This window comes from Phodopus roborovskii, unplaced genomic scaffold, assembly GCF_943737965.1.
Source record: "Phodopus roborovskii unplaced genomic scaffold, PHOROB, whole genome shotgun sequence".
In the NCBI taxonomy this organism is placed as follows: Eukaryota; Metazoa; Chordata; class Mammalia; order Rodentia; family Cricetidae; genus Phodopus; species Phodopus roborovskii.
This window is the reverse complement of record NW_026126558.1, coordinates 4,700,148-4,721,811: the sequence shown is the minus strand read 5'-3', so window position 1 is coordinate 4,721,811 and position 21,664 is coordinate 4,700,148. Positions and strand designations below refer to the sequence as shown.

The 21,664-nt window shown below is 45.0% G+C and overlaps 1 protein-coding gene and 1 pseudogene across 1 annotated transcript in view; both read left to right on the top strand.

Annotated features, from left to right (window-relative positions):
* Nucleotides 1–8,572, top strand: part of Galnt2 (polypeptide N-acetylgalactosaminyltransferase 2) — a 124,424-nt gene extending 115,852 nt beyond the window's left edge. Inside the window, exons 14-16 of the mRNA XM_051201836.1 lie at nucleotides 511–637; nucleotides 3,620–3,739; nucleotides 6,061–8,572. Of these exons, the coding sequence (XP_051057793.1) occupies nucleotides 511–637; nucleotides 3,620–3,739; nucleotides 6,061–6,216 (403 nt within the window). The 3' untranslated portion in view covers nucleotides 6,217–8,572. The remainder of the gene's footprint in view (nucleotides 1–510; nucleotides 638–3,619; nucleotides 3,740–6,060) is intronic.
* Nucleotides 8,573–18,333: 9,761 nt separating this feature from the next.
* Nucleotides 18,334–19,639, top strand: LOC127234741 (Krueppel-like factor 3; annotated as a pseudogene).
* The last annotated feature ends 2,025 nt before the right edge of the window (nucleotides 19,640–21,664 follow it).

Genomic DNA, 21,664 nt, shown 5'->3' with positions numbered 1-21,664 from the left:
AGGAGAGCCAGTTAAGGTTTAGAGTATGACCCCTTAATCAGGCAACCACGGTCTCTGGAAGTTAAGGCCAAGGTTTTGTCCCTTTCCTAAATACTCAACACCATTTACCTTATCTATCTGCTTGTGTACTTTGGACCACTTAAATCCTTACAGACAGTAGTGTTCTACTGGGCAAAGTCTCAGTCTGTTGAGAAATACAAAGAACCAGACCTGGTCCCTGTGAGTGGCTTTCTAAGGGACATCCAGCAAACCAACCTGTTAAACTTCTCCCATTCACAGTAGCTTCTGTCATTTTGAGACAGGGGCTTTCATTCTGTAGCCCAGGCTGGCCTCAAACTCTTAGGAACATCCTCCTTCAACCTTCCAAATGTTGGGATTAGAGGCATGTGCCATCATCATGCCTGGCCCACTTACAGTCTTAGGAACCCAGAGGCTGTGGCCATATGTCAGGAGGTGACAAGAAGCCATCCTGTTTCTGCTGCCTCGACTCATACAGTGAATACCTTTCAGGGTTCCAGACCACCAGGACATAGCTTTTGGGGCCTTACAGCAGGGAACCAACTGCCTGGACACATTGGGACACTTTGCTGATGGAGTTGTTGGAATTTATGAGTGTCACAACGCTGGAGGAAACCAGGTAGGTGGACAGAATGCTTGCACCTGCAGGCCCAGAATCCTCAGCTGGAGCCTTGGACTGCTGCAGGTAGCCCCGGCCCTGCCATCAACCTCAGAGATGCTGCAGTATTGGATGAGCACCTTGAGCTGCTCATTTGCTTTGAGCTGTGCTGCAGTGGTGAGGGACACATGGTAGAAGGTGACATCAGCACCTGTTGTTCAGGCTATGGCTTCAGTTGACTCCCTGGCCTCTTCCTACCAGCTCTGTCACCCTGCTGTAGCCACTCCCACAGTACCAAACCTGCATCTGCACCTGTGTTTGTCCCCGATGTGTTCATAAACTGCCTGGTCCCTGCTTGGCCTTTTCAGGTGGAGGACAGTACCTGATGGTGAAGTCCTGCTCTGATCCTTGGCAGGCTTGGTGACTGGCACAGTTTACCACTCAGCCTGGGATGCCTCACCCCACAGACCCAACTGGGGTCCATGAGCCCCCTGCTCAGTGCTATCCATGGACCCAATGCTGTGCTAGAAATGTTCTAGATCTGCAGCCCACAGCTGCCCCTGTACATCTTAAGATGTGCCTACTGTGAACAGAGTCTTCAGTTGTATTTAACTCTACTGAATTTAAATTCAGGCTGTCATGTGTAGCTGGTGGCTAGCACTTCAGTGCTTGGAGGGGACCCAGAGGCAAAGATGATACCAGCAGTCCCTACCTTGATGAAGTCCTCTCTAGGTTAATGGAGAGTGAAGCTTTGTGAGTAAAGTTAAGCTGCATGGCACTTGCAGCATGGTTAGGGCTGTTATTTGCTCCAGCTCAGCCTCAGCAGCACACAGGAAATGAGAGAATTAATGGCCACACTTTTTAAGGATGGCATCTCATAAAAGCATCTCTTAAATGTTTTACAAATTCAGGCTGCTCAAGTACCCAGCACAGAGGTGGCCAGCTCTGCTGCTTGTATAGCCAAATCAGATTTTTGGAGTTCAGTGTATTGCCCTTCTTAAAGCGATGAAGTACCCAACACCCACATGAGATCTTCCCACCCCTCAGTGCTCGGAGGTTCCCGTGACTCCTGATCACAAGTGTGTCTCTAGCTGTTGGCCACATATAGGTGTGGTAGGCATGGAGTGGAGGTGGCATGGGTTCCTGGACTTCCACGTCCTAGAGTATACCAGAGATACCTAGCTGCATCTCCACACCCTGGACAGGTCTGGAACCAGGCACACTGGATAAATAGCAGACGCATTACATAGAAGTTACTTTTCACTGTGGTGGCAAACAGCTGAAGAAAGGGTTTCTTGTGTTCACACCTTGTGTTTGAAAGCAGACAGGAAGTGAGGTCAGACTACAGAAGGGCCTACCCCCAGTGACTCAAAGTCCAGTCTTTTCTGTGACTTACAATGACACAGCAAACATTCCCATTTCAAGGCAGGAATGGAGGCATAGCAAGGAAAGATCAGACCAAAGCCCCAGACCACTCTGCCTCCAGGCTCACTTGCTCTTCTTTCCCCAACCTCTCTGTCCCGAATGCCACCCCCCTCCATCTTCCTCCTCTCTGCACTTCTGCACTTCTATCTTCCCAGTCTCCTCCCCAACACCTTCTGCACTTCTCAAGGAGGCAGGAGACCGCACGGCCCAGTGGAAGCCCTGAAAGATGAGTTCTGTCCCCTTTGGGTTTCAGTGTCTTGCTGCCACCACACTACTTGTACATTGATAGTGAGGCTTCTCTGACTGTTTATCACCCTGTCCTTGTGGCCTCTAAAACAACAGGCAATCTTTGTAGCACTTACGGAATAGGAATACATCATGCACCTTCCATTTTCCCCACTGAGGGACACAGGTCAAGAAGCTCCAGGGCCTGGGCAGCTCAGTATCCCCATGGGATGCGGGGCTGACTGCCACCTCTACTTCAGGATCCTGGAGGCCCTGTGTGGGTGGCTGTACCCTTAAATGGATCAGGCTCTTAAGTGACTTTAGGTAAACCCTACCTTCTGTCCCTACATAGAACCTTCTACACCTAGCCATGGCCACCCATAACTATGTCACTCCCTCTGTCCCCAACCTTCCATGCTTCTATATGATCTTGTTTAGCATTCACAGGGGTGATTGACAGCCTTGCCCTCTGTGTGCATATGCATGTACATGTATTTGAATTGTTAAAAGCATAAGCAAGAATATTTAAATGCATTCTGGCCCAATTTTCTTGTCTGCAAAGTAGACATACAAAACCCTCATGCAGTTTTTATAAAAGTCTTAAGAAAGCTTGGCAAATCGTAAGCATCCAGTTAGAGGGAGCCATGCTATGTGTTGACATGTAGATTGTTCCAGCAGAGTGAGGGGACTTGTGAGGACCGGAAGCAGGTTCCTGAAGACTTCAGCCCTGTAGATATTTGCTAAAAGCTGCAATATATCATTTATAGAGTTCACAATTTCAACCTACACTCATAAATCTGTTTCCAAACCAGAGCCATTCCAAAACAATGTGAGAGGAATTATGGGTGAGAACAGACAGTTGACCCTGATCTCTAGCTTGCACTTGAAACTAAAATATTTAATACGGTTATTCTTGATTACTCTTTGTTAGGTAACTTGGTTTTTTGGGTTTTTTTGTTTTTTTATTTTTTTTTTTTCTTGATGTGGTTCATTTTTGTCACTATAGTAATTCCTTTTCTTGCTGCTCTGACCAAATGCTTGACAGAAACCACTTGAGGGTGGGTTTATTTTGGCTCCTGGGTTAAGAGCACAGTCAGTCCATCATGACAGGGGTGGCTTGCCAGCATGCATGGCTTGTAGCTGAGGCTTTAGGAGTGTGAAATTCACAGCCTCCCAGAACAGAGTCACCAGCTGGGGCCCACATGTTCAAACACATTTGCCACCAAACATAACACTTCCCAAGGCAAGCTTAGCAGCCAAGTGGTTGTAGGGCCGCCCCAAGTCAGTCCTGAGTCAGGTGTCCCAGATGATTGCACTTGGACATGAAGTGTGCCTGACTGTACTCTCTCCCAGGAATGGGCCTTGACAAAGGAGAAGTCGGTGAAGCACATGGACCTGTGCCTTACTGTGGTGGACCGTTCACCTGGCTCACTCATCAGGCTGCAGGGATGCCGGGAGAATGACAGCAGACAGGTACGTCACTCGGGAACAAGGTGGCACGGGTCCCAGGCTTTCATGGTGTTCAGTGACAAGGGCCCCGTGCCTGTCCACCGAACACTTAAGGTCCAGTTGCTGTCTTACGTCACATCCTTCCAGGTTCCTTTCCTAACTCACACCACAGAGCATTTTATGTGAAATTACGTGTTTTTTTTTTTTTAAACGAAAACATTAACTTAACTACTTGTTTTTCCTGCTTCACTTTACAACATGGCTAGCCATATGTAGTAGACATTTTCCTAAAGTCCAGGGCCTCAGCAGCCACAGCAGCTCATCCATAGTGGCCTGGGCTGCATTGCTAAGCATCAGGAGGTGTGTTTATGTCTTACTCGAGATCACAGAGTCTTAACCCTGGTGAGAGATGAGGAGCCTCTCTGTATGTTGCTTCTGACATTGGGTCAGGGCTTACTGGAAGCTGGTCTTGTCTGGTATACTCCATGGGAATTTCTGGGGATTTTGGACACACCACCTTTCTGAACCCTAGGGTGACAACTGACATTAGCACTGGCAGTGCAGGCAAGCCCTTCTGAGTCAACCAGTCTTCCCACAGCCCCTCCCTAGAAGACAGATGAATGGAGAAACTAAGGCATGAGAGCATGCCTCAGCTAAGCCACCTTCCATCCACCTGATTTCACAAAAAGAAGCAGAGACCCACTTTCCCCACCCACCACCTCTAGGGGTAGGGGCACAACCATCATCCAGTTTATGTTTAGATCCAAGGTATCGGAGAAGAGTTTGCAAAGGGTCCTCTCTCCCAAGTCTGTCTCCACAGCACCGCTCTCCCATCTCTGAGTGCCCTGTCCTTGTCTGCAGAACCCCAGCCTACCCTGTGCTCACTCTAAACAGTGGTCTCTGTTGGTACAGTTGTAAGACTTGAGCCATGCCCTATAGGATAAGATTGTGAATGCTGAACAGGGAAAACCACTGTCCTCAGCACCCAGACACCTAGAGCACATCCAGGCTGGCATGGAGGATAGTTTCAGGCCACAGCCCAAGCGCCCTTGAGGTGTCTTTGATATAAGGCAGTGCTAATAAAGTGAGAATTTAATCTGGTCTCCAAAAATTTAAAAAAGAAAGTAAGTCCTTGCTGTAAGAGTCAAGAAAAATACCTGCTCCAATGTCATTCTTGGGGTCTAAGACAGGGAAGGCTCCACTTGGTCCCTCTGGGTGGTGAGTACAGCTCAGGCCTCCACCTGTCGGGTGTGGGAAAATGGCTTCATTAAATCCACCACACTGCTGCATCCCATCAGATAGCGACCAGCGGGGAGGACCAGCTTCCAGAGACATCTGTGACTTCATTGTTTTCTTAGCACCCTGTGTCTAGTTGGCACTTCAACATAGGACAGACAGCCCCCCCTTGCCCCCCCCCCAGGAGCCAGAGTCAGATTCTGTTCACTCCACACTCTTTGTCAGGCAGTGCAAAGGACCTGGCAGATGCCAAGCATGCTTTCCATGACAATGTAGGGGATGTGAGAAAACAGACAGCGTCAAGGACAAGGAGGGAATGAGAAGGTGCAGGTGGCAGAGCCTCTCTCGGGCCGTGAGTGCCCTCAATTCCCACTGTTGGCACAGAATCTGAGTGAGCCGGTGGAAAAATAATCGGCAAGGTCAAGAGAGAGCCACTCACATCACCCATGCTTTGGAGGGTCAGCCTCACGCTATGGGTTGTGCTTTGCTGCTCCCCCCCCCCCTGGGGTGTTGAGAGACAGCTAGCTCCTTGGCATGTCTCAGTGTGGTGCTTTACTGTTTGACCAATGAGAATATTGGGTTTCCAGGCACATGTATGTGTATATGCATTTGCACAGTCGAAAGGGGAGAGGTGGAGAGAGTGAGAAAATGTAATTCCATGGAGTCAGTAGAATTTTCACAAATACTTACTCCAAGGAACTTCAGTGCATGCATAAAAAATTAATTAGGGCCATAGTCCTTGTTGATGAAAGAGGAGCTGTGGGAGAAAAAGAAAAGTGTGTTATTTAAACAAACAAAAATGTTTAAATAGAATGTTTACATTACTTGCTAAACAGTAGGACAAGGGCTCCTCAGATTTATTTGTACCTGGCAGAGTGGGTTGGTGGACTTGCCAGCCATGGTTGGTTCTAGTGTGCTAGCATTCACAGGAGCATTGTTATGGTAACCCGTGCTCCAACAGTGGCACATGAAGAACACAGCATGTGGGTCAGTGGGGCCTCCTGAGCAGAGAAAGACTGTGCAGATAGCAGGTGTATTCCCCAGAGCAGCCCGCAGACCCCACACTGCCTGACACGCCTCTCCCCTGGCCGTGCTCTTGTCTGTTGCAGAAGTGGGAGCAGATCGAGGGCAACTCCAAGCTGCGACACGTGGGCAGCAACCTGTGCCTGGATAGCCGCACAGCCAAGAGCGGAGGCCTGAGTGTGGAGGTGTGTGGCCCGGCCCTGTCACAGCAGTGGAAATTCTCACTCAACCTGCAGCAATAAGAGGGCCCCAAGGGCCCGCCGTCCACCTGCACACCGGCCCAGTTTGGAGATCACCATTATGTTTCTGAAACTTTCCGCAAAACTATATACCTCAGTGTTCCATCATGGTCTGAAAGTCTTAAGTCTCAAGTCTTCAGCGAGGCGTGAGCTGGGCTGACAACTGTGCAGAAGAGGGAATGAGCCCCCGGGGCTCAGGACAGAGGGTCCCTCCCAAGGCTGGCATCCTCTGCCTCCCACCTCCTACTTTCTGCTCACTCCCCAGCAGAGGAACAGCCCAGTGCTGGCCGGAACAAGTGGACAAGCAGTAAACAAGTTTCTATTGAGGACAGAGGACAGAGGGAGCAGGGCAGCTGCCCTCACAGCAAGAACTCAAACATTTCCATTTTGATTTTTTTTACCCATCCAAAATCATGTGTGTGAACCAGGCATGGTGACCAATGCCTGTAATCCCATCACTCAGGAGGCTGAGGCAGGCAAGACCCTGTCTAAGGAAAAACAAGTGATTTCCACAAAGCTGACCTTTCCTTGCAGCTTTCCTTGTTCTCCCCTGCCCTTGTACCTCTGGGCCAGCTGGCCTCCCAGCCACTTCCCTCTTCTACTGACATACTTGCTGTATTTGAATATGAACTTTCCTAGGGTGGGACACTAAGTAGAGATACATATAAAGAGAATGATGGTTGGTTCCCTATGTTTTCCCTACATCATCATCTTGTGAACCCCACAGCGCAGCTCAGCCATGCAGAGGGGCCTGCACTCCCAGAGCCAAAGGTGGCATCACTGTCTCTGGAACCTCACCAGCCAGTCCATGCTGTTCTGCCAGCTGTAGGCAACCCCAAACCACTGGCCCCAGCCCACAAGCATCCATGTTTAACTTCAGTGAGGGAGTTGCGGCTGGGTTAGAAAGTCCACTTTGTGCCCATTGTCATCTGTGAACCTAAATAGGTTACTTCTTTTGGCAAGTTATTACTTTGGGGTTTTCTTTTAAAATTAGATTTCTTTTCTTTAGGAAAACTCAATCCCACAGCTTCTAACTAATGTGAGCCAGCAGGACCCCACTGCCTTGTGACAGACCAGGAACACTGGACAGCTGTCACATGCTATCCCCAAGGTTCATAGTGGTTTGAGACCCTATGTTGGGTCTTTGGCACTAACGGAGCTGCCTGCAGAGCACAGAGGACCTTCAGCATGTGGCGAACCCCATGTTGTCTGCAGCCCTAGTGCAGGCGATACCCCCAGGTATATCCACAGGCTGGTGCAGGAACTGTGGGTAGAGTTAGGACTATGGGGGCCTGTGTATTCACATGGCGGACCCAGGCATGTGTCAGCCACAGAGGTGGCCTGGATGCGTGCCTCATATGGCTGCAGGTGTCACATGCGCACACCTCAGGTGTCCCAGAGATCAGAGAAACCATAGAGTTTCAGGTGGTCAGAGGGCCGGCAAGTGAACACTCTGCTTCCCACCTGCACCAAAAGGGGGCATGGCTAGTTTTCTTCTACTTGGGGTCCATGTGTGTGCACACCATGACCATGGACCCTCTGTGAAGGCCTGGCCAGGTGCTGACCCTCTGTCTTTTTAACCCCTGCCAAGCAGCCAAAAAAAAAAAAAAAAAAAAAAAAATGCATTTCAATAGACAAGGTGCCCTTGTGTCTGGTTAAGTCCACACATGTCCACCTTCCACGGTAGGCTCTTAGGAACGTCACTCACAGGTACAGTGCAAGGCTGTCAAGGACAAGGCAGGAGTTTGCTGGAGTATACAGTCCAAGCATAATCCACGCTGTTAGGCCCTGACACCTCTGCACTACTTTTATCAGAGTGAAAACCACAGATGTGAAGCAACACGGGCTGTTTTTAAGTAGGTGTGTAGGTGGAGCTTCCCACCCGCACCTGCACCCCGCCCCTCCCTGTGCTCTCATCACCCTTGTACCATCTGATTGTCTGGCCACCAGGGTACCACTCAACCCGGCTCTGAACAGAGAGGGACTGGGCAAGGCCCTGCGGTGAGCCATGTTTACATGACCGTGTGCCAAAGTGACTCACCGTGCTTGCATTGTTTTGTAGTCATCGGGGCTATCCCACACTCCCACTCCTGTTTTTAAAACTAAAAACTCCCAGGAGCCCTGGGCACACGCAGGCAAAGGTGGTCGTCTCTGTGGTGGTCCTTGAGTCTCCGTGAAGCTGAAAAATGATGGTATCTGTGAGTATGTTTTGCAAATTCAAAATATAGTTTGGTAATTTTTTTTCCAGTTAATTTTTAAAAAGAACTGCTGTACAGAGCTTGTACTTTGTCCATTTTATAGATGGAAACCATCCTTGAAATTGTTTAACTTAAATAAAGAGAAGATACTTTATAGATAATGCTCAGGCGTCATCTCTCGTGGTCTCTATAAGGTGTGGGACCAGGCAGAAGGCTGGAATCCAGGCTGGCTTCTGGGCCCCTCCACTACCATTTTTCCTCACTCCCCTGAAACACACCTCTAATACTGTGCCTGCTATTATTGTCTGCTTGTTCTCATAATAACAATTGTTAGCGGAATGGAGCAGTTGGGCTCTGACAGTAAAGTGTTCACACTTTACTGATGGCAAGAAAAGGCTGTGATGGGGCGGGCTGGCCTAAAGTTGCCCATTTTCTGTAGTCTGCCTTGGACACTTGACTCACACCCTCTAAGAACCCAAATTTTCATACTTAAGTATTTCAAATGCTCACCAGCCATCTGTGGCTGTACCATCCATCCCAGCCTGGCACATACCTCCTAGCACACCTTTGTATGACTAGCTGTATATTCAGGAACATAAACACTGGCCAGTGGTCTTACAGTTTGTGTCAAGATAAGGCAGTGAAGGACTGAGCAGGAAGTGCTAGAACCTTCTGAGACCACAGAGCGCTTTCACTTCATTATTTGAGACACCAAAAGTTTGGCTCTGTGGCCATCTGAGAGCAAAGGCATTAACTTGGCAATGTCCCAGGACCTTGGAGTATCTGCAGAGACTAAACCACATTTCTAAAAGGCCTCCCATCCCAGGTCTAGCCTGGGTACTAGAAGGATGGCTGCAGGATGGGTATAAGGAGGCCCCAGTTAGCCTTCAAGCCAGACACAGCATTCACCTGTGTTCAGCCTTTCAGGGTATTTCAGTGAGTCCCTGAAAAGGCCTGGTCCTTGGAGGAACATGGAAAAAGTTCTTGGGATCACCACAAGGAGACCTGTGCAATTTGGAGAAACTGACTGTGGTTCTCTGAAGGACATCCCAGAAGTCCCCTTGTTACTTGAGCTGGAGAGTTCTCTTGGAACCATGTCACTAACAAATAGTTCAAATAAATGTGTTCATTATCTTGTATTACAAGAAACCCAAGACACTGGATTTCAGCTCAGTTATGGGCTCAACACTGAACAAGCTGCCTGCTCCCCGCACCCCAGTGCCATGACATAGGACAGACACCTCCAACAGTGAAGCATGCTACTCCTAGATGGGTCCCCTTGCCTAGAGGCAGGATGTAGGGCTCCGAAGCTTGGGAAGCAGATGGACAGCTACCTCCTGTGTGTCCTTGTCGGGATAGAAAAGGGACAGTGCCTGCTGAGCCACTCCAAGCCTGTCAAGCCTACCCTTGTTGGAAGGATTTTGGCCACAGTAGGATGAATGGAGCAATGGCATGGTCTTGAATCTTGGGAGGGTGGCTGCTGGCCTACCAAGCCCCTTCCTTTCCCTGTCCTTGGCTTCCCTGGTACCTGCAGGCAGCTCAGGGCTCCCCTCAGGAGGGTTTCAAATGAAAAAAGCATATTGTAGCAGATCACAAATTAACCAGTTATACCAAGACACTGTTACCAGCTTATAATCAGCTTACTGGGTAAGGGTGTCTCTGCTACTGTGGTTCCAAAGCAGCCATGCACATAAACAGTATCTGGAAATCTGCAATAATGAATGTGATGAAAATAGCTGATTTGAAAAACAAAAGCAGAGATGACGGCCCCTGTCTGCAAGCTTCAGTCATAATAGAACAAAATACTGTTTTTGGCAGAAGTGCCAGTTGGAGTTTTCCTTGTCTGAGCTCCAGAGCTTCCCGTGTAGCTGATGGGACCCTTGCATCTCTCAGCATCCAAGCACTCCCTGTTGGTGAATGGGACTTCCTGTCTCTGCCTTTCAGGGATGGGCTTAATTTTAGATACTCCCTCCCTTGCTTTGATACAAGGATGCTAGATGTGTTCAGCAGACACACAGCCTGTGAGTGGTAGATCAAGTGGGAATATGGTCCTTAATAATAGGTGGCACCATTGGCTCTGGTAGAACAAAAGGTGACTTCTCAGGAGCTAGGACTCTCCCATCTTGTGTGTTGGCACAGTAGCTTTAGGCTCTCTGGCCCCTGGGTTCCAGAACTTTCTCAGAAACCCCTGGTTTCCAGGCCTGTGGACATGAATTAAGTCACATCCTAGGGCTCTTACCTGTAAATAGCCGGTGTGGCCCCGGTGTGGATCTTCTCCATCTCCATAATCAGGTAAGCTGCCTTGCCTGTGTCCCCTCATATGTATGTCTGTCTAGGAAACCCTGACTGGCACCAGTGAATACCCATCTTGTGTTTTTATTGACATATCTGTTAGCAGGTGCTGTAAGCAGAGGGGCAGCTGAGCCAAGGAGAAATGTAAAGAAAGGCCCCTCTGATAACCTCAGACGAAGCAAAGATGGAGCTCAGAGCACATGGCTGAGGGGCCTGCCTTATAGCTACCTCTTTTCTCTCCACCTTGGAACTGCATAGGAAGTGACCTGGGCAAGAGAGAGAACAAGACCCCAGAATAAAGAAAGGAAAAAGACCAAAACCCCACTCTGACACCCAACCCCACCCACACCTCATAATCCTCCCCATGGCCAGCCCTTCCCTACAACTCTAGCAGATTCCATAGGCACAGGTACAGTCAACACCAGTCAGAAGAACAGAACAGAACACTGGATCTAAGCACCCAAACCCCCACAAACCTCAGCTGAGACACCCTACTAGACTTGAAGATCTGCCAATCAGCAGAACCCATGGCCATTTAGGCCTGAAGACAATAAATGAAATAGATAATAAAATAAAATAAAACACCCATCCAACAAAGACAACACACAAATCAATACCCAGAGCTAGAAATCATTCCAAACCTAGATGCACAAAAGCCAATGCAAGAATACATTCAATAACAGAAAGGGCAATGTGGTACCACCAGAACCCAGTGATCCTGCAACAGTTAAGATCTCAATTATTTCAACACAGCTGACACACAAGAAAACGACCTTAAAAATAACATTATGAAGTTGATAGAGGCCCTTAAAGAGGAAATGAAAAATTCTTTTAGAGGAATTTTCAAAGGAAATGATAAAAAAAAAAGGGGGGGGGAAGAAATCAATAAGTCTCTTAAAGAAAACCAAGAAAAAGCCATCAAACAGGTAAAGGAAATAGTTCAAGACTTGAAAACTGAAATAGAAGCAAAAAAGAAAACAAAAACAGAATTTTGGAAATGAAAAATCTGGGCAAGTGAACAATAAATACAGATGTAAGCATAAACAACAGAATACAAGAGATTGAAGGGTGAATTTCAGTATTGAAGATACTCTAGAGGAAATAGATGTGATAACCAAAGAAAATGTTAAATCCAACAAATCCTAAACACAAACATCCAGGAAACCTGGGGCACCCTGAAAAGACCAATCTAAGGATAATAGGAATAGGAGGAGAAGAACACCAGCTCAAATGCACAGAAAACATATTCAACAAAATCATAGAAGAAAACTTTCAACCTAAAGAAGGACATGCCTTTAAAGGTACAAGAAAATTACAGAACACCAAATAGACTGGACCAAAAAAAAAAAAAAAAAAAAAAAAGTTCCCTCGTCACATAATAACCAAAACACTGAAAATACACAATAAGGACAATAAAGAAAGAATACTAAAAGCTGCAAAGGAAAAGTAATATATAAAGGCAGACCTGTCAGAATTACTCCTGACTTCTCAATGGAGACACTAAAAGCCAGAAGGTCCTGGACAGACTTTCTGCAAATATTAAGAGACCGCAGATACCAGCCCACACTACCATATCCAGCAAAGCTTTCAATCACCATAGACAGAAAAAACAAGATATCCATGATAAAACCAGATTTAAACAATACCTATCCACAAATCCAGCCCTATAGAATAGTAGAAGGAAAAATCCAAGTTAAGGAAGTTAGCTGCACCCACCAAAACACAGGCAATTGATAATCTCACAGCAGCAAACCCAAAGAAGGAAAATTCTCTCTCTCTCTCTCTCTCTCTCTCTCTCTCTCTCTCTCTCTCTCTCTCTCTCTCCCTCTCTCTTCCCCTCTCTCTCCCCCTCTCTCTCCAAAAACCAAAAAAAAAAAAAAAAAAAAAAAAAAACCCAGAAATTAACAATCACTGGTCATTAATATCCCTTAATATCAATGGACTCCACCAATAAAACAATAAAAAGCAATAAAAAGACAGGCTAAAAGGATGGATATGAAAACAGAATCCATCCATCTGCATACTCCCCTGTTCCTTATCAGATCACTATGGATTAAGGTTAGAGTTAAACAACACCACAAACTACAAAAAGTCTTAAAAATTCATGAAAACTGAACAATTCTCAACTGAATTACAACTAGGGCAAGAAAGAAATAACAAAATTAAAGATTTCCTAGAATTCAATGAAAATGGATGCACACCATACCCAAACTTACAAAACACACTGAAAGCAGTTCTGAGAGGAAAGTTCATAGGACTAAGTTTCTACACCAAGAATTTGGAGAAATCTCACACTAGCTACATAATAACACACCCAAAAGCTCTAGAACAAAAAGAAGCAAACACATCCAGAAGGAGTAGACAACAGAAAATAATCAAACTCAGGCATAAATGGAGTTCTTAATTGGTAAAAAGCCAGAGTCAGATATAAAGGGAAATGCTGAGAGATCAGAGAGAAGGAGCACGTCACAGCACACCTTACTTACCTCCTTAGCATCTCAACAGACAAGAGAGTGATTTCCTGTTTCTCCCTGCTTACATTCTGTTTCTGCTCTCAGCTACCTCACTTCCAGACAGTCTGTACAGACCTCCAGACCTCTATGGTTAGCTAGTGGCTAGCTCCATTGTCTGACCCACAGACAGGCTTTATTTGTACAAGCAAGATATCAATCACCACATACCCCTTTTTCGTCTAAAATTAAAAAAAAAAAAAAAGCTTATAACTAATGTAAGAAAAACTATATACAATAAGTACAATAACTATATATTATAGCATATGACAAATTCTAAGAAAATACTCCATTATCTGTTCTTTCTTGATAAGTCAAAAAGTCCTGTACCTAATTTACTTTTGATTCTAATTTTCATTATCAAATTATCTTTTAATGTCTTTTAAAACTATTACACTTAACACACCTATAGTGAGTTTCTTTACTGATTCTGGTAAACAAGGAAAACTATAACTATACTATTTAGTCTTCAACTCAGAGAGCCAAGAAGGAAATAATATTAACTGAGTAAACAGGAAATGCGTGCAAATGACTTCCAAAGAATGAGAGAAAAGACAGAAACAGCTGAGACCATGCAGCCTCAGACTGCTACAGCCAGGATTTGACCAGGTTTCTGGGTTTTCTCAGGACCCCGTTGGAATTGACAGCACCCCAAACAGCAGGAAGCAGTTTGGAGAGAACAGTGCCCACATTCCCAAATGTTGTTTGTTTTCATTTAAATGGGGTTGGTTATAGATGGTTCATGATTACAATCCATTTCTTTCTAAAGAGAAAAAAGGAAATATGATATAGAAATGTATGCTTTACATTGGTATGGATTTTGGTTTATTGATACATATTTAAGGTCAATTTTGTTATATGTATATTTCTACTCTTGTTTAGGTATTGTGTTTATACAGCTCATTTGAGAATGTATACTTAAATATAGGTTATAGATAGTCACCTGTAATAGTCAAAACTTATATTAGTTAGGTTTTCTAGATATACAGAGATATTTCAAATGGATAGGTAGTCTTCAAAACCTTTCAAAGACCTACAGAATATGGCATTTAAAATTGTTAGGGTTTTTCATGACAGTAAGACACAACTGTTCCTGACAACACCAATTATGTCAGAAAGGAAATTGAGTTTACCTTCAATGTGGCAGAAATAGCCATTTGGGCAGGAAACCACTCTGGCCTGGACGGTTTAACTGTATGCTATACAAACTGGACATGCAGGACTACAGGAAAGTGACTGCTGAACTTGCCAAAACAAGATGGTACAGTCCTTCAGGGTTCTTGCTTCATGGAAGAGTCTGCCAGACATTGTGCAAGACACAGAGAAAAGTGACTGAGAAACTGCCAATACAGGTGGACAGTTTACAGTTTCCTGCTTTGCTAAAGATGGATGCCCCAACATTACAGAGGAACTTTGGGTGACTGTCCAGGTAGCAAGATGTCTCTGTCAATACTAGAGTTTATATGTCTTTGATGGAATTGAAGATAAATAGTTATAGTTATGGTTTTCCTTAGTTATAATAAAAGATAAGTTACACATAAAACTCTAGACTCACAAAAATAGGACAGATAGAATCTTTTCTTTAAATTTTGCCAAATGTTAATGGACTAAATATTGTTAACTATAGTCCTTGATTGATAACTATTTTGTTATAATTTTACTATTTTAAAGTTAAAACCTTTCTTTTTATTTAGACAGAAAAGAGGGGACGATGGGGGATGTCCTTCTATATATATGTTTCTCTTATTGGTTGATGAATAAAACACTGATTGCCCAGTAGCCAGGCAGAAAGTATATGTAAGGCTGCCAGACAAGAATTCTGGGGAGATGAAGGCAGAGAAAAGCTGCCAGGGAGAAACCATGTAGCAGTCAAAAGGAGTAACATGCTGGAGCATTATGGGTAAGCCACAGCCTTGTGGCAATTCATAGTTTAATAGAAATGGGTTAATAATTAAGAGAAAGCTAATAAGAACCCTGAGCCATTGGCCAAACCGTTTCTAATTAATACAAGTTTCTGTGTGTTTATTTGGGGTTAGACTGTTGTGGGACCAGGTGGGGCTAAAACTTTTTCTACACTCAGAGCTGAAATCAATAAAATAGAAACAAAGAATACAAAGAATCAATGAAACAAAGAGCTGGTTCTTTGAGAAAACCAACAAGATAGACAAACCATCATCCAAACCAACTAAAAGGCAGAGAGAGAGAGAGAGCATCTAAATTAACAAAATCAGAAACAAAAAGGGGAACATAACAAATCCAGAAAAGAAATCCAGAGAATCATTCAGTCATGCTTCAAAAACCTGTAATCAACAAAATTGGTAAATCTTAAAGAAATAAACATCTTTCTTGATAGATGCTACATAATAAAATTAAGTCAAGACCTGATTTTTTTAAATAAAAAAAATCCAAATAGACCTATAACCCCAAGGAAATAGAAGTAATCATTAAAAGTCTTGCAACCAAAAATCCCATGGCCAGATGGATTCAGTGCAGAATTCTACCAAATGTTCAAAGAAGACCTAATACCAATAGTCCTCAAATTGTTCCACACAATAGAAACAGAAGGAACATTACCAAATTCTTTTTAAGAGGCTGCAGTTACCCTGATATCCAAACCACACAAAGACACAACAAAGAAAGAATTACAGACCAATTTCCCTCATGGATATTGATGCAAAAATATTCAATAAAATACTGACAAACCAAATAAAAAAACACATTAAAGAAAAATAAAAACCATCCACCATGATCAAGTAGGCTTCATCCCAGAGATGCAGGGATGGCTCAATATATAAATCTGTCAATGTAATCCACCATATAAACAAACTTGTTGTGGAGTATTCCTTTACACTATGTTAAGGTATGTCACTGTGACTGATTTAATGAAAAGTCAAACTGTCAATAGCTAGGCAGGATTTTCAGGGAGAGAGAACATTGGGAAGAAGCAGCTGCAGAGAAGCCAGACAGATGCAGAATGAGTTAGACACACAAAATACGGTAGAGGTAAAAGCCACGTGGTGGAACACAGATCAACAGAAATACGGGTTAATTTAAGTTATAAGAGCTAGCTAAAAACAAGCTTAAGCTATCATTGAAGCTTTCATAATTAATAAGTATCCTTGGGAGCTGGCTGGCAGAATGGAGAAAGACTCCCTACAAATGGGGTACAATGTGGCAGCATGTATTTCCACATAAGACCTCAGAAAGCTTTAAAAAAAAAAAAAAAAACAAAAGATTCCAAACACACAAACATGGAGTCAAACATGGCTTCCTAGTTGCACAGTCTCTTATGTGGGCTGTGGCACAGAGATGCATCTCCCAGTCTTTGTCTGCTGACTTGAGCCACACGTGCACCATGAGCTAAGCTGGTTTAAGATTTTGCTCATGTAGACAGAAAGATTATAGAAACACAGTAAAGCAGATTCAGATGGAAAAAAACCTCTAAACAGGTTAAAATGTGTTTATCAATGTGCAAAGGCTTAAGAAAAAGAAAAAGCATATAGACAGTCATAAAAATAGCTTAAAAATAATAGTCTTTAAAGAAAGAGTAAGGTAATAAAAAGAAGAATTGGAGTCCAGATGGGAAATACACAGGGAGTCTAGATGCTGTATGTTATTGTGTTGTCTTTAAATTTTTTTGATTGCTGATAAACAAATGATAGCTGCTGGGAAACATTGGATTATGGAAACCACTAAATTAAAACCAACCTCTATATTTTTAAAATGTCTTAACTTCAAAGTAGAAGCCAAAAACTTCATTGTGTCAGGGAAGAGGTTATGCATTTGTTTCCACCAAAAAGAAAGGCTGTGGCTTCATTCAAGGTTAAAGAAGATCAGATTTGACTGGGGAAACCCCCTGAAAATTCTGGCTACAGACATAAAGAAATAAACCTTAAAAAAAAAAAAAAAAAAAAAAAAAAAAACCCTACAAAACAGGTGATGCATATTTTACTTATACAAACATAAAACAAAATTTATCTTTAATTGACTGGTATGCACTGCCTATTCCATACCTGTGTTACTACTGCAGATATGCATGTTACCTTTGAAAGTTTATGTTTTCCGAGCAAGGGGCGCAGACACCAATGAAAATGGGTGGCCCAGGTGATCCAGCCTCTCGGAGACTCTCTGATGTAGTTTCCTCAGAGTGCTGCACCCAGAACAGCATCAAAGTGCTGGCTAAGATAGTCCAGCCTCACAGACTATTCTAGCCAGAACTTTATCATCCCAGTTTTCTCAGGGCCCTTAAAAGATGCCAGTGCCTCCAGACATCAGGAAGCAGTCTAGAGAACACAAAGCCCACATTCTTAAGGGGTGGGTTGGGTGGATTTTGGTCATTCGGTGGGTTATGGATGTTTGCCATTGTTTAGAGTGGTTGGTTACAGATTGTTCATGGTCAGGGAAGATCCTACACAAAAGGATTCTTTGTAATGAGGAAAAGGAAGAGATAGTATAGGAAGGGGTGGAAGGTTCAGTCTAATTTTGAACCACTAGTCTCATATTTTACATTGGTATGTATTTTTGCATATCAATGCCAATTTAAAGTTGTTTTGTTATATTGTATATATGTGTTCCTGTTCTATTTAAGGTATTATACTTATGCAGCTCATTTAAAAATATAAAGTTTTCATCTTGAAAGCTATTTAGAATAACAAAGAAATACAGGTTAATGATCATCTATAGCTATCAACATACCTGCTAGGTACGTTTTCAAGGTCATAGATATTTTGGATAGGTGATCCACTTCAAACACTTCAGAGACCTACAGAATATGAATTTAAAATGTTTTAATAACAAGGCTTTTTCATAACAGTGGCACATCAATCTACTTAGAAAACAGATGATTGGGCAGAGTGAGCAGTGCCGGTGTCATGTAACTGCCTGGAGTTGGTGCCAAGAAGCCAGAGGGGCACCTGGAGCCAAGCAGAGCAGACTCCAAGCGCAGTGTGAGGAACGCCTGCTGAGCCGACACCACTGGTGCCCTGGTGCCTGGTGTGGTCACTGTCCCGGTCCCCGACACTGTTTGGCCCTGAGCACTTGACGTGCCTGCCCGTGAGGTTCCGGATGTTGGGGAACCGGGCCTAGGTTTCCTGGCTGCTGCGCTTGGCACCACACTTGGCAGAGCCAAACATCAGAACACCCTAGACAGCTTAACTAAAAGAATGCTCATGTTTGACCCAGTCCCTGTCAAGCAGGAGACCATGGACCCTGTCTCTGTGCCCTACCCATCGAATTACATAGACTCGATGAAGCCCAACAAATATGGAATCATTTACTCCACACCTATACCTGACAAGTTCTTCCCAACCCCTGAAGGCCTTACTCATGGGATAGAGATGGAGCCCATGGACCTCACTGTGAACAAGCCAGGCTCACCACCCTTGGCTCAAGTTTTCATCGCACCAGAGAGCATCCCCTGTTCTGAGCATGACGCCCTACAGCCAACCCATTAAGAAATACTCACCCCCTTCTCCTGGCATACAACCCCTCGGTCTATGTCTCCCATGATGGCAGCGGTACTGTCCAGACATGGAATCCAGAGCCCTGGCATCCTCCCTGGCATCCAGCCTGTCGTGGTGCAACCTGTCCCTTTATGTACACCAGCGACCTCCAGCAATTACTCATAGTCTCCTTGTCAGAATACATGGACAATTCAAACAGTAGCATGCAAGTAACTGTAACTGAATCATATGAGAAGCGCATATTACAGAAAAAAATTAAAATAGAACCTGGAATTGAACCACAGAGGATAGACTATTGCCCTGAAGAAATGTCACCCCCTTTATGAATTCAGTGGTCCCCCCCAAGCATTGTTGCAAGAAAACCACCCTTCAGTCATAGTGCAGCCTGGGAAGAGGCTTCTACCTGTGGAGTCCCACCCCCCTCACCCGACCCCCACCCCCGCCAAAGGAAGTGGAGGATACACAGATGCGACTATGATGGATGCAACAAGGTCTACACTAAGAGCTCACACTTGAAAGTACACAGAAGAATGCATACAGGAGAAAAGTCCTACAAATGCACCTGGGAAGGCTGCACATGGAAATTTGCTGGGTCTGATGAACTAACAAGACATTTCCAAAAACATCCTGGAATCAAGCCTTTCCAGTGTCCGGACTGTGGCAGAAGCTTCTCTCGCTCCCCATCTTGCCCTACATAGGAAACACCACATGCTAGTCTGAAAGCCTGTCTCCACCTCTGTGACCCCCCCCTTCCTGGTGCTCTGTCTCTTACAGTATGTGTCTCTGTTCCTCTCCTCCTGCCCATTATCTAACTCATTATTACATGTACATTTTAATTTCAATTCAGCTGGTCTGAATCTCTGAATTTATATCATTGAAGACTTCCATATGATCAGTAGTTGATTCTTTAACCCTCCCTTTCCTTACCACGGGTCAGACCTAAAGAATGTGAACATTTCTTTTTCCGGGGATGCTAAGCAAACCCTCTTTACAGATGCATTTAATGTAATGAGAACAAGGGAATATGTATACTAATGACCAATTTGTTGCTTTCTCCATGCATTTCTCACAAGAATGTCAGGGTAAATACATCAGAAATACAGAAAAAAAAAAATGATCGGTATTGAGTCCTGATGGAGAGACAACTCTTCATCAAGGAAATGTCTGCACACACCCCTGCCAGGAACAGCAGGGCTCCTACCCAGCTAGACATCTGTCGAGGATCTCTTCATCACCAAAAAGCTGCTTAGGCCTGCAGGGTGGGTCTCATACACTAGACCTGAATTCCATTAGCTGCCTCTCACATTTGGAAAACATGAGTCCATTTGGTGATGTGTACTTGTACTTCCAGCATTTGAGATGGAGGTGGGAACATCAGGCATCCAGGGTCATCTTTGGCAACATCACAAGTTCCAGAGACCTTGTCTCAAAAAACAAGGGAAAGGAAGGAAGTAGAGAAGCAGGGAACTCACTCAACTGAATGTTTTCATGCCCAATGTGTTGATAGCAAACTGAACCCAAGAAACAGAAGTCACCATGCCTGGGAGTGGAGGAGCATCCTATGCCTTGGAAGTGTTTCTCTGATATGTCGCCGAATCAAACTGTTAAGTCAAGAACCAGATGGGAAGGCTTGCAGACACAGGCTGAATTGCTGGGGTGCAGGCCCAGGGGCAATGTCTGTGGGAATATTGTCTGGATGATGAAAGCCTCCTCGTGAATGTCCCATCTGTCACCCACATGCCCTTGGAAGTGGTCATTGATTGTACTGAGACAGAGGGATCAAATAGTGCCTCTCACACAACACGTATTGCTGTCCCTGGGTGGCAGGCAACCTCACCAGCAGTGACAGCAGACTTCACAATGGCCAAAGATCACAGACCAAACCCGAGTCACGACTCTTCTGTTCACACAGTGCAACTCCTTCCTTTTGGGTTTGTGGCTGCCACTACTACGGTGACCAAGCCCTCAAGGGCACATGCAAGGGCAGCTAAGAGGGAAGACGACATAAGGGATTCAGGCAGCCCACCTACTGCACTATGGTCCCTGTATTGGCACCTACCATAGGCTGCCTTCTGTAAGCGTCCTCACATCCACAAGTAGATAGATGCATTCACTAAAAGCTGTGGGTTTGCTAAGATCAGCTGTTTCAGAGGTGGTGTGATCACACCCCATTTCAGACCTTTTGTGGGATTTCACCCTGAGCTCTCAATATCTTATGAGTTGGGAGCAGCCAAGATTCAGGGGCTGGGTCAGCTTGTAGAGCAGAGAGTGCAGCTGTTGTCCTATACACTTCAGTGTCCCTCGGTGCCCTGGTGGGAGCAGGGGTGGGCTGTCCGGGCATCAGGAAGCATAGCCCTTTACCTGCTTGGCTGAATTCCTGCAAGACAGCCAATGGATGCCCAACCATTCCTTTGTGGCAGGAAGTGCTGTATGGTGAGACAGTTTTCCAAGCGAAGATGGTTTGGGATGTAATGGAGTGGGAGGAACACTGGACTCTGGGCGTGAGCAGTCCTGGGCTCCAGTCCTGACTTCTTTTTCCTAGGAGCTGAGCCACTGACCTGCATAATTGCCACTCATACTTGCAAACTGGAGGCATAGCCTGGCTCCAGGTGAGGTCCTTAGCCTCAACCACTGTCCTTGTGATCATGGCTGAGTTCTTCTGATCACAGGGCTACCACTGCTGCTCCTCTCCTCAGTGAGCTCCCATCAGACCTGGAAGGGCAACATACTACCCCTCCTCCTTCCCAGGTCCAGCTTTCTTTCGTGCTCACTGTGCTTTTCCTCTACTGGAAAATATAGTATAGGACCTCTCTCCTCTTAATTGTTCCCACCAGTGAGTACCTCACAAACCTAGACATCGGTGCCATCCATGTGAAGGACTGTAGGACTCCACCGCCTTTCCCATTCCTGCCCTGTCATCCCTGCATTAGTCCCAGTGACTTTATTGTTGCTGACCTCACGTTGGACTGTGTTTCCCATAGAACCAGCT